This window comes from Battus philenor, unplaced genomic scaffold, assembly GCF_028537555.1.
Source record: "Battus philenor isolate CCGP_79_NKW_IND1 unplaced genomic scaffold, ilBatPhil1.0.hap1 SCAF_19, whole genome shotgun sequence".
NCBI lineage: Eukaryota > Metazoa > Arthropoda > Insecta > Lepidoptera > Papilionidae > Battus > Battus philenor.
In genome coordinates, this window is record NW_027181681.1 from 7,361,362 (window position 1) to 7,374,571 (window position 13,210).

Sequence of the window (13,210 nt, forward strand, 5' to 3'; positions counted from 1 at the left end):
GTCTCTGAGGCTATACCAACCAACATTCCTGTACCAGTAAAAATAGGTGCAATAGATCCAAATGTTTTTTAAACGACGTGTCAGAAAGAGTAAAGTGAAACTGAAATACTTGAAAATTAGATCCGAAGTCATGAGTGATTAGTATTTGTAGGCGAAAAATCATAACATCCATCTTGTATTAAACTATTTTCCGTTCTCATCTTATTTCTAAGTTATATTACAATACAACTGCAGAGATCTCTCGAATCGATTCCTGTTACTAAAAAACTTTTCGGCTCCAACGTCCGAGTGGCAACCACAAGCCGATAGACGGTGTAGACTAGGTGAATCGAAGACATACTCGGTCACGAGGAGTTATGCGGGCAGCGCAAGACCGGACGTTAAGGCGGTCTTTGCCTTTTTACTTGTTTCCCATCTCAACAATAACATGAAAATCCAAAAAAAATACTTAAGCGCTTAATATACCAAAATAGTCATTTTTTAAAAATGAATTTTTTTTTTTGTAAATTTTAAGTATATTCCTAAAACCTCTTTATTTTTTATAAAAAATCTTCGTAGGTACACAAAAACATTAAGCAATAATTTTATTTAAAAGTTTCTAATTACAAACACTATTCAAATAAATTATCCGTACATAATCCAGTGAAACACAGAAATTCTTTCTGATCTTAGCAAATGCCTTAAATATTTTATCAGAATGAAGTACAAAGCAAATAACAATTTGCACCTCAGCAAACACTGGAGCAGATAAATCACTCAAAATGCTTACCTTGCAAATATTGATTAAACGGGAAGGTAAGCACTTTCGTAAGCTAAACACGTTTCCTTTACTTAATTAAGAAGCCTAAAAAATTAAATACTCTCTTTGCCTTCCCAAAGGTTGTTTTGGTTTATTACCGTAAAGTTACAATATTAATAATTACAATATATGAAGATAATTTAGATACTTGTGATAATTTCATTAAGGCACATTAATTCTTACGCACTACGCTCGTAATTTAAATATTTATTATTAAATTAAATTATTCATATATACATTAACCTATACAGATCCATATCTACAAGCTTAAACTAGTAACGAAATACTACATTTAGGTTATTCAAAAGGTATTACGTATGCAAATTGTTATATTGACATGGGTAATAGAATTAATTGTTCTTAGTTTATAAACAGTTTTTTCATAAACAAATACACAATGACATTTCCTCACTCGTATCTCTTAAAATATAATACATTTACGACAAACATTTTAATTTTCAAAATATTAGATAATTAGGTATATATCTAGTTGAGAATACTATTAATAATACAAATATGTCTATAGATGGACAAACATTACCCCTTAATCGACGGCAGAAGGTATTTCCGAACGGGACCCTTATTGTAGAACAGACTCAAAGAGGCGAGGATGCTGGAACTTATACGTGTCAAGCGTCTAACAGACAACGTCACGCTGCAAGACGCGATGTGGAAGTCCAAATACTCGGTAAGTACGTACGTACATGTATTGGAGCTGGAGCCTATAACGCTCTTCTTAGTGTGAAACCAATTATTGTACTAAATGTATCAAGACGAAGGTTTACGTCCATTATGTGTTACCAGTAATAACTTATGGCAGTTTATACGTCACCTCTCACTTCGCACAACATTGATTATCTCATTTTCGCTCAACGAGCCAAAAAGAGGAGGATCAGGATTTCTCTACGAGATTATATCACGGAAGAGGAGATCTGTAGGCGAATAAAAGTATCCGCTGAACTGATAGGCATGTTGAAGGAATAATAGGCAGGCCAAGTAGCGCGCAGAATAGAACCCCGGGACATTAGGTTCTGGAGTACAGACCACGGCTTGTCTGTAGCCAAGCGCAGCGTAGGACGTCATTTTAAAACGTAAATACACGACCTTGTTGACCTTACCTAATCGTCGACGTTTAATACAAGTCGTTTCTTACCAATTCCATTGAAGATCTATAAGAGAGGTCCATGTCATAAAAAAGTTTGTATATGGACATGGGTAGCATTTTCTTTTAAATTTTTTAAACATAGCTAAACAAATTCATAATCTTCTACAAAATAATTGTCGGTTATCTTGTAGAGAATTTTTTTCTATTGCAGAATCGGACATTTATTTTAAAGTATATCCATATTCTTTAAAAACATAATGTCTATGTAACTAGTGTGTATAGTGCATCCATGGTACGCCTATAGCATCTGTGTGTTATTAAAGACAAATTATGTTACTTTAACTGCATTAAGGTTCTATGCGACGAGTAGAGAAAGAATTCTATTGTGTAGTATTTTTATGGTGAATACAAGTTAAGTAAATATTTTCATTTAGTTTAAACAAAAATAGTAAATCAATAAAACGGCAATGGGTAAAGTCTATTTATTTATGATGTTTTTATTGTTCCAGTGCAACCAAAAATTTTACCTATACAACCGTTGACTAATTTACTTCGAGAAGGTATGAGAGCGGCGATTTCATGTCAAATTTTGGAAGGTGATTTACCGATTGCTTTTCGATGGGAGAAAAATGGGCAACCGGTCACGTCGTCGCCGTACGCGCCTAGTGGAATTATAACCAGAAGAATGGATGAATATAGCGCTTCTTTAGTCATCGAACACATAACGTCGTTACACAGTGGAAATTATACTTGCATTGCATCTAACATTGCGGGTTCGGAACGTTTCACCGTTCCACTTACGGTTAATGGTAAACATATTACAGTGATATATAGAAATAGTATTTAATCTAATCATATGAGCCAAAAACTTTTATTTATTGTTTATTACAATTTTAGTAAGGTATTCTATATATAGCTTCTGTAAGCATTTCCAAAACTTTGATAGTTAATTTTTAATTTTTGCTTATTTTAATAATAAATGTGCGGTACATATATGATAATCTTTTCTATATAAATTAATATAAATATTAGAAAATAGCGACGTACACTAAGTGAGCACTATAAGTAACTAACAGTTTTCTTAAAATTAGCAACTCTTTTGTTGAGAACACACATACTGCTTTACTATTGTAATCCGTTTAGTACTTCATAATTATCATCTAAAAAATTAAAAAGTTTATTAAACTAAAACTTGTAAAAAAAATCTATTAGAGAGTAATCATTTTTTAAGATTTTGAGTAATGAAGCCCGGGCATAAATTACTCTATTTATATCAAGGATAGTGAGAGGAAAAAAATAACTATCAAAAAAAATCATCTAAGTTTATTGTGGGCTCTCAGACCGCGTTTGGAACCCTCATAAGTAAAAATATGCCATAGGGAGCTAAATATAATTCTAAATTCTATCATCTTAGGTTTTTTCTGGCATTCTTCTTATGACGTACACAAGTGATGACTATAAATGATCGTTAGAGAATAAAAATATAAATACATGAATAAACCGTATATAAATTTCAAGAGTATAGAATAAACGTGAAATTGCTGAAGTCATATTACATATTAGTTTTCGTACATCCCAAATAGAGCCTTAGACTCCACATCCTTGTAATACGAATAAATACACGATTACATTTTTCAGTTCCGCCGAGATGGCGATTAGAGCCAAATGATATTGCCGTAGCGGCAGGCCAAGATGTCACACTACAGTGCCAAGCAGATGGGTATCCAAAGCCTAACATTACTTGGAAGAAAGCCGTTGGTAAGCGAAGAAAAGTTAACGATTTCTATTTTGTAGCAAAAGATATGTAAAACGTTGTCTTAGTCAAAAAAATGTAAATTCAATAAGCTTTTTTTAATGAAGGAAACACTCCGGGCGAATACAAGGATTTTTTATTCGAGGGCAGCTCAAGAGTACTGGAAAATGGCTCTTTAGTATTTGAGCGTGTAGCAAAAGACAGCGAAGGCCACTACCTATGTGAAGCAAGAAACGATATCGGCGCTGGATTAAGTAAATTGATATTTCTGAAAGTAAATGGTAAGTAAAAAATAGGAGTAAAGAAAAAAGTCATGCCTTTATATATATTACATATATAAATTCATCAAAAACGCATCTTAGCAAGTAAATATTTTGAAGAATCTATTCGAAGTATCTCGAGTTCTACGACGAAACCGCAAACGAAAATGAATTCAGTTTTAGTTCAGATGGTTTATAGTTTGCTATATTATTTCACTGCGTATAAATAATAAATTACAATTTCGTTCGCGTAAGATTCAGACCCTTATCATTACAGACATTCGTTCAGTTTTTTTATTTCCTTACTTACCATCGAATCGGCAGTGTAAAGTCATATTCGTAAGAGATGCATCCATAAATTTCCATGCTGAATTGTTGCTATAAACGTCTGTTACGTAAATAAATACCCGTTCGCTTAGAACTGCACATTTAAAAATTATAAATTAGAATTTACATATAAAAAGAACATTGATTATTTCTTATAGTGCTACCGAAATCGCTGTACCGTGCCTCAGGTATATGCAGCGAGACGGGGGGAGCTTAGGCCGCTGCGTTCTGTCAGTCCGGCTTTCTTATTTTTTAATAGACTCCTCCTTGCCGCGCTGTCTTAAGGCGCGGTACAGCTGTCTCGCTGGCACTAAATGTGTTTAAATATTTTAATAAAAGCTCTTTTTGCAACTAAGTCATTTTCTCTCACACTTCTATTTCAAAATGTTCCACTTTCATTCAATTTAAATTGCAACCCTTTCAGACAAAACGTTGTTCTTATTTCATATTTATAAACATTATTAAGAGTATGAATAATTTAAGGGCCAGTATCCTTTATAAGATATCTAATGCATAATATTTCTATTGAAAACGCTCATTGCTCTCTCATGATTCGGAAAATTACAGAGTAATATTCTGTGTATAAGACATTAAAGAATCGATTTTACGAGCACCGTACATGCCTTTGTCAGGTCAGGCACTTAGCTATCATCAATTATTTATTAACCTTCTTTTTACGTGTCTTTTAGAAAACTTCATAATATTTTAACATTAAAATAATACATTCACGCAATATGCTTTCCAAAAATGTGTTAAATATATTTTACATTTAAATTGCAACATAGTAATTATTTTAGTAAATAAAACAATATCTAAAACCACTCGATTAGTTTTTATTTTCCATTTCAATTTTCTATAAAAAAATATGCCTACTTATGTTGTACTTTAATCGCATTTCGAAGTCTATATTTCAAAAATAATTATGACACCATTTGTCATTTTACTGCACCAACAGCGGAAACTTCCGGAAGGCTCGCCTCGAAGCTGAGATTTATTGACTAATGTCACAATATGTCGCCACTATTGAGTTAGAAATGATCATCTTTGTAATTCCGAACATCTTTTACAAAAAAACTAAATTAAAATTATGAAAAAATATATTTTATAGGGCAAAAATTACAACATACTTATTGAATTTAAATATCTCATATATGTTTATCTATTCTTAATTATCACTTTTACAGCCCTTTGATAGGCTATTAACTAATAAAAATATTATTCAGAAAGAAAAAACAGTCAGTACTTCTGTTTATGGAATATTTTTACAATTTTTTGGTCCGCTATAAATAATTCTATAGAAATAATGATAACACTTCTACCATGTTTAATTTTCGGTCATTTAAAACTAATAAAGTTTTATCGGTTGGTTAGTGATGTAAAACATAAACCTCCTAACAATTACGTCTTATCTATTATTAAAAAAGTCACGTTCTTCTGTTCGGTTTTTTCATCGGTATTCAAAAGTTCATCGAACCATACCCGGTTGCAGAGCACTAAAGGCGCTTAGCCCACAGCTTTTTACAGTAATTAAGCCCTAAGACTCATTCGGGGGCTACGATTCAGGTCATCACATTAATTATTATAATCCAGTGTGTTTTGGGTGACCGCCAAAACATCAAAAGGTGCCCCACATTGTCAGCATTCTGATTGAAACATATCCGAGAGGGCTGAACCAGATATCGATTAGTTGCTATTAACTGATTATATTTATCTGTTCATATACCTAAACTAAATTTAAAACCGATTTTAATACTTATTAATAATATTCACTTCGAATAATAATAATAACATAAGCGAGGAACAATTTGTTAGTAATATTTTATAACATGCATCAATATTACTCAAAATGTTATATTCTGAATATAATTTTTTTTTGGAATCTTTTATTAAAATATCATACAAAGCTGGCAAATTTCTTATCGAGAAATATTTAAAATTGAAAAAAGATAGTTAATAAGCTTGTCAAACTTTAATTAAACCTTCTTTTTAGCTATAAAAAAGAAAACTCGTGCTTTTATTAATATAATCATGCCCATAAAATTTAAAAAAAAGAAGGATTCGTTTTTATTTATCTAGCTCCTGCACGATTTCCCATGAAGAGTAAGACAGTTCAAGTGACAGCCGGAGAGGCGGCGCATCTTCAATGCGCTGCTTCTGGAGATGCTCCCTTAGAAGTCAGTTGGCGAAGTCCTCATCACCACACCATAGCACATCATCTTGATCAAAGGCAAGATCTTTTTTAATGGTATTTTAAAATTGATACATTTATATTTGTATAATAAAAATGTGTAGTAATGTTTATGACATAATAATATTTTGTTATACAATTGCTATTTAAATAAAAAAAGGCAAATATAAAAGTTTCATGAAGGTGAATATAAAAATATAGACAAATAAGAATGGCGAAACCAACAATTTCTACAATCTGTCTGCTCTAAGCACTAGAGATTATCGGTTTCAAATTGGTAAGACGGTCATATAACCTCGCACAAATAATGGTATCGGGAAAAGTGTCGGGTAAACGTCGGAGAAGTCGTATTCCAACAAGATGGTTGGACCAAATCTGCTAGAAATCTGATATTAAATTTCATGTTCCGTAAATGATACTCTAAAGATAGAGACATGTGGAACAGCGCAATGATATATAAGATGAATACGTGTCCATGGTGGTACGAACGTCACTAACAAGGATACAGAGAAAGGAGGCGAAGGAAACTTCAATATATTAGTGTAGAAATAATAGCCTTAATATTTTATATCGTTTAAAGAGATAAACCTTGGTCCATAGCAATAAATAACTATAGTTACCAATTTCAGATACACGATTCGTGAACAAGTTCTCGATGATGGTCTTGTTTCGGAACTCAGTATACTACAGACATACCGGCAAGATACAGGGGCATTAACTTGTCGAGCGTCCAATGCATATGGACAAGACGAAATGCTTATTCACCTAGTCATACAAGAGGTAGGTCGGCATTAATAAATAGAATAGTTGATAACAATTTACTTTCAAGACAAAATTTTCTTTTTACCAAAGTTTATATTTTGTATACACACTAAGAAAGGGATATTACATATTTTATACATATATACATATACCCCAGTGGTAAGGGCCGACTTTTGATAATAGGTTCAATTCCCGGAATACAGTGTTATACATAATTCACACTTTGTGTATTAATTGTGTAGGGTTGCCACTGCTAACAACAAATTTTCAAAGGATAGGCAGCAGCGTTTCTTGCGTACCATAATATCACACTGCGTTCACCAACCCACCTGCCAAGTGTGACCTGCGTCTTACTTTAGGCGTTTTTGGACTGAAACGACGACGACGACGAATGGGAATCAAGTCTGATTCGATCATACTTATATTTTGTTCCAGGTCCCTGAAATGCCAAAAAATATTAGAATAATCGACCAACAATCAAGATCAATACAGATATCGTGGACGCAACCCTATGCAGGAAATAGTCCAATAATTAATTATATTGTGCAATTCAAGGAAGCGACAGGTAATAAAAATACTCATTTATTTTCTAAATATTGTTGTTGAGGGTATTTTATTTTAGGGGTATTAACTGAAATCCATTAATAATGTTTTAAAAAATTCAATTTCACTATTTTTATGTCTACGATACTCTTTAAACAAACTTTAACTATTCTTTATGTTTATATGAAAAATAAGCAAATAAACCATTACAATAGTTTAAGCACATTACGTATGAAATACAGGATGTTTAATTATAAGAGCTAAAACTATTATATATAAACTATTATTTAGTGTACACCTTATAGATATAAATATTAAATAACGTAAGAATAAACGACTTCATAATGCGAATAAATCTATTTAAAAATAAATCATTATTTACTATCTATCCCTGTCCATTTTATACTGCCATAAATTATTGACCTAATTAGAAAAAAATAAAGAAATATTATAACCTGTTTTAGAGTGATCATTTTATACAGGTATGTTGGAAATATGTGTAAAAGCTTTTTTCTGACAGATGAGCTATACATTCACTCCTTTAAAGTTTTTACACCAATCACTCTGTACACACAATTTGTTCAAAAATACGTTAAGCGATACATAGTTATAAATTTTAGAACCATGGCCGTCTACACCGCAAAAAGTAATAGTGCCCGGAAGCGTAACATCTGCAAGTGTACAAAATTTACAACCAGCGACATCTTATCATCTGCGCATCATTGCTGAAAACAGACTCGGTCAGAGCGAGCCCAGTCAACTCGTGCAAGTCACTACAACTGAAGAAGGTAAAAGCATCGGACTAATTGAAGTTACATACGAGCAATTTTCATAATTATTAATATTTTTATTTATAACTTTTAATAGTACCAATTATGATTGACATTTTGCTTTCAGTTCCGAGCGGTCCACCGATAGATGTTAGAGTCGAACCCAAAAGTTCAACAGAATTAGTAGTTAGTTGGGATCCACCGCAAAGAGATTTATGGAATGGAAACATTCTTGGCTACTACGTAGGATTTCAAGAAGTGAGGATGATATTAATTTACGCAATTTTTAGACGACTTCATTTTATAATCTACCAATACAATATTAACCCAATATTTTAAACATGATGATATAATTTAAACAAATATATGTCTTATATTACATTACACAGAGATATGCGTACGCACTTTTGCCACATAAATATATTCTGTCTTTATTCAAATAGTCATATATAAGTACTTTTGAATCATCAATTATTGTAACATCATTAGTAGTAAGCTACCGGAATGCTGCTCTGCTGAGAACAGCTGGCTAGAAACTCATAAGTTGCACTTTTTAAAGAAATTTAGTAATGGTTGTTAGATATATTATAATACCAACCAAGTTTCACTTTCACATATTCTGTTAACTAAAACACTTAACAGTTATAGACGAATTTAATCTTTTAATTTTAGATTTATATATATGTATATATATTATACTAAAAGAAGAAAGGTCTGAGATATCTTGTGAAAATATATATTATTATTGTTTGTTCATCATAAACTGTTCCCTTTTTGTAATAAGTAAGCGGTTTGTATTTATCTGATTAAGAAGGAGCAGTGTCCGGACACGATTTATTAAATACTGAATGTTGAAATATTTTTAATTATATTTGAATTGTAGATGGTCATAAATGTAAGTTTTAATATTTGCAAAATAAAATTCTTAGAGATTTTATAATAGATTTTTTTAATTTTCCATTATACTAAAATAGGTAATTTAAATTCTATTAAAGCTGAAATACAACTAACGCTTTCATGGAAACTAAAATAAATACATTAACTTTTCTGTGGTTAAAGGCAACAGGAAGCTATTTTTAAATTAATTTAGTAGCTACTCGTGCCTCTTAATTCAATGAAATACTTATCGTTACTTAGTCTTTTTTACCCCTATGCTACTCATTTCAAACAGGATATTGCAAATATTAAAAGTTTTCATTATGACCAAGGTTGTTTTTCGTTTTAATAAAAGTATGTTACCAGATAATGCCTTACGCCACAGAGACGGGCCATAGAGAAAGATACGCTCGGAATTGTTCTACAAGATGGAATCAGTAATAAGAAGATAGGGAGAAGGCCACGTAGTGCGCAGAATAGATTGGATTATAGGCTCTATAGGTTCTCAAGATGCACAGTTGACAAATAGGAACACAGGGCTGCTGATGATGATGATATTAATAAAAATAACTTAAATTACTAATTAGACTTTAGTTAGCACTGCAAAAAGATGATTTAAATAAACGATTTAAAAAAATATTTATATATGCTATAGCTCCCGTTATTTTTTTAGCTAAACAACAATAGCACTGTTCTAATCGCAAGTGGACCGGGCGGTGCATCCTACACTGTTCGTACTGTAGAAGGAACAGGTACCGCACGCGCTAGAACTACGCTGTCCGGACTGCAGAAACACACTGCGTATGCTGTTGTTGTACAGGCTTACAACAGCCGCGGTGCAGGTCCGGCTTCACCACCTACCACCGCCATTACCATGGAAGACGGTATGTCTTCGTACAACTTTTAGTAAAAAGAAAAGAACGATACTTTAAGCTACAAGTTATACAATCTTGTTACTTTTGCAGTGCCAAGTCTTCCACCTGGATCTCTTCAATGCACTGCTTTGAGCTCACAATCTGTACGAGTTACTTGGGAGCCGCCTCCGGTACGCGGCCGCAACGGAGTTTTACAAGGATATAGAGTCACGTATGCGCCGGTTACCGATTGGTATGGTAAGTTAATAATCAATGTAAAAGCTATAAAAACAAATTCTTTTCTTCGTTATTCTACATTTCTGTATTTAAATTGTCACTATCTTTTGTACATTATGGAAGACTACTATAATAAAAGTCGCAGGCAATTAAAAAAACGAATGGACCTACATATACATATTTTCGATCCAACTTCAATAAAGGTTCAAAAAAGGTTAATCGTCGAATCTAACTAGGCTGCTCAACGTTTAGAAAACTGCTAAACATCTTCTCGTCTAATATCCTTTTAACGTTAAAAGGGTTGATATATAATAAGCTTAACGCACAAAAGAGCGGTCAGGAAAATAAAAACACTCCGCCCATCCTCTTCATAGATTGTCTATATTATTTCGACCCTTAACATTCACTTATAATTACTTATTATACGCTAAGAAAAACGGAAGACAAATAGTAAAGTAGCAAGAATAGGCATAGTTGATGCGCACTAGCCCTATAGGCAATAGTTTTTAAGCACTGGAAATTAGGGCAGTAAACAAGGTTCACTTCCGTGATAGACATGCATTCGGCATCGTGTCTAAGTTATGACTTATTTTTTTTTATTATTATGCTGGAACAGTGGACAATTGTTAATCAATTTTAATTGAATAATTTGTAAATAATGTATTTCTGATTTCTATTTTATGTATTGTTTAGTTATAATTTAAAATTTGTGTTTGTTATATAATATATGAAGATTTTAAACTTAAGTCTACTTGAATTTTATAACATTGATATATACTTGCACTTTAATGATGTCTATAGTCCTTGATTTTATGTTGCATTAGTTACTAACTATATAAATAAACAAAAATCATACGTTCAACCTCACATTGACTCTGATTTATTAAGGTATAGAAGAGGCCGTGACTAAGCAAATATCAGCATTGCATACGACGCTATCTGGACTCAGGCGATATACAAACTATTCGGTTACGGTGTGCGCTTTCACTGCCGCAGGGGACGGCGTGAGAGCCGCCCCGGTGTACTGTCAAACAGAGGAAGATGGTAATAACAAACATCGTAATTAAGATCAATTTTCATTCATTGCATTAACATTTTTTTTTTCACAATAAATCTTCTAGTACCTTCTGCACCAGCTGATATTAAAGCGGTAGTTTCATCTCGTAACAAAATTCTTGTATCTTGGCTTCCACCGGCGTCTCCTAACGGTGTTCTTGTGGGCTACACGTTATACATGAGCGTTATAGAGGACGGTCGAGAAGTAAGTCACTCCCTAAAAATATATCCGAATAAAACATGTTTACCATGGACTGCATAAAACCGATATTTCATTTTAGGAAGGAACACATAAACGTATGCTCTCTCCGAGCACGCTATCGCATGAAACTGCGCGGTCACCTCCTCGAGCGACGCATCAATTTTGGGTATCGGCTTCAACAAGACTCGGGGAAGGAGAAGCTACGCGTGTTGTTACTGTACTGCCAACCGATTCTGGTATAAATGTTATTTAACGTATTTTTTTTTAATAAACTAGCCTATTACATATATTACAAGCTGTAAATAATGTATAAATATAAAAATAAACCGAGTTTACGGCTTTCTAGAAGTGAACACTTCTGCATAAAGTCGATAATACGCTATAAAGACCAAGTTGCACTACACAATCAAACAATACACGTAATTATACTTGACTCCCTTAATTTGAGATATTGTAGCATTAAAAAATATCTACTTTTTTAACTGTCATTATACAGTGTCCACGTGCGCCACATTTGCGAATTCTGACCATAACTAGTTCGCCGTACAAGCAAGTCGAATGTTAGACAGACGGCTAAACGGTTTACTTTATGTACATTAAATTAAATTATTACATATTTTGTTTGTTAGGTAACTTTTTATATTCATTTATTCATACTTTTATCTACATTGGATCATTTATGGTGTCAACTTGTGTATATAAGGGAAGATTTCCAGAAGCCCGTTTAGAGTAGAATCTAGAATTAAATGGAACTCACCTGTATTTACATCCTTCATTTTAAAACTACAAGGATAACAAACGTGATTACACTTAATATCACACTGTTACATGTTTTTTTTTACAAGTTGTTTTTTTAAATTTAATGAACGTTTTAAATTAATTACCGGAATATTTACACATATGAAATAAGTATGATTGAATTATGTTAATTTTTTTTAGAAGTTGTCTGTAAGAGATTGCCACACTTCATAAGACCATTGCACTTTTTTATAACTTTTATGATGTATGTGTGTAATAAAATGTTTTAAATTAAATTACTGAAATACTACTCGTACATTTATACTACACAAATATACTGCCACATTGTCAAAATTAAAAAAAAAGTTATTTTCATTAAAGATTCCAAGACAATGAAAATATTATTTTTTCACAGTACCAGCAAGAATTACGTCCTTCAGTCGTAGTATAGTTACGCCGTGGAAAGAAAACATATCACTATCGTGTAATAAAGTAGGTGTACCTTCTCCTTCGACCACGTGGAGTATGAATGGCGCAGTTTTAGAATCAACTTTAAGAAAAAATGTTACTAGTGATGGAACTCTAGTCATCAGGTAAAGTATTAAATAGCTTATATATTAAATAATAATATTAGCTTAAAATAGTGTCATTTATTTATTTTTTATCGATTTTCTAGTTTTATTTTTCAGAAAAAGGTTTTATTTACCTAATTCACATTATCTTATAAATTCAAATGATAA

The 13,210-nt window shown here is 32.3% G+C and overlaps 1 protein-coding gene across 1 annotated transcript in view; it reads left to right on the forward strand.

Annotated features, from left to right (window-relative positions):
- Positions 1-13,210, forward strand: part of Dscam4 (Down syndrome cell adhesion molecule 4) — a 56,953-nt gene that overhangs the window by 31,972 nt on the left and 11,771 nt on the right. Inside the window, exons 12-26 of the mRNA XM_068764492.1 lie at positions 1,326-1,487; positions 2,414-2,713; positions 3,543-3,662; positions 3,765-3,938; positions 6,321-6,471; positions 7,062-7,212; positions 7,630-7,759; positions 8,358-8,525; positions 8,635-8,765; positions 10,057-10,267; positions 10,349-10,495; positions 11,363-11,518; positions 11,596-11,735; positions 11,812-11,968; positions 12,886-13,063. Of these exons, the coding sequence (XP_068620593.1) occupies positions 1,326-1,487; positions 2,414-2,713; positions 3,543-3,662; positions 3,765-3,938; positions 6,321-6,471; positions 7,062-7,212; positions 7,630-7,759; positions 8,358-8,525; positions 8,635-8,765; positions 10,057-10,267; positions 10,349-10,495; positions 11,363-11,518; positions 11,596-11,735; positions 11,812-11,968; positions 12,886-13,063 (2,476 nt within the window). The remainder of the gene's footprint in view (positions 1-1,325; positions 1,488-2,413; positions 2,714-3,542; positions 3,663-3,764; positions 3,939-6,320; positions 6,472-7,061; positions 7,213-7,629; positions 7,760-8,357; positions 8,526-8,634; positions 8,766-10,056; positions 10,268-10,348; positions 10,496-11,362; positions 11,519-11,595; positions 11,736-11,811; positions 11,969-12,885; positions 13,064-13,210) is intronic.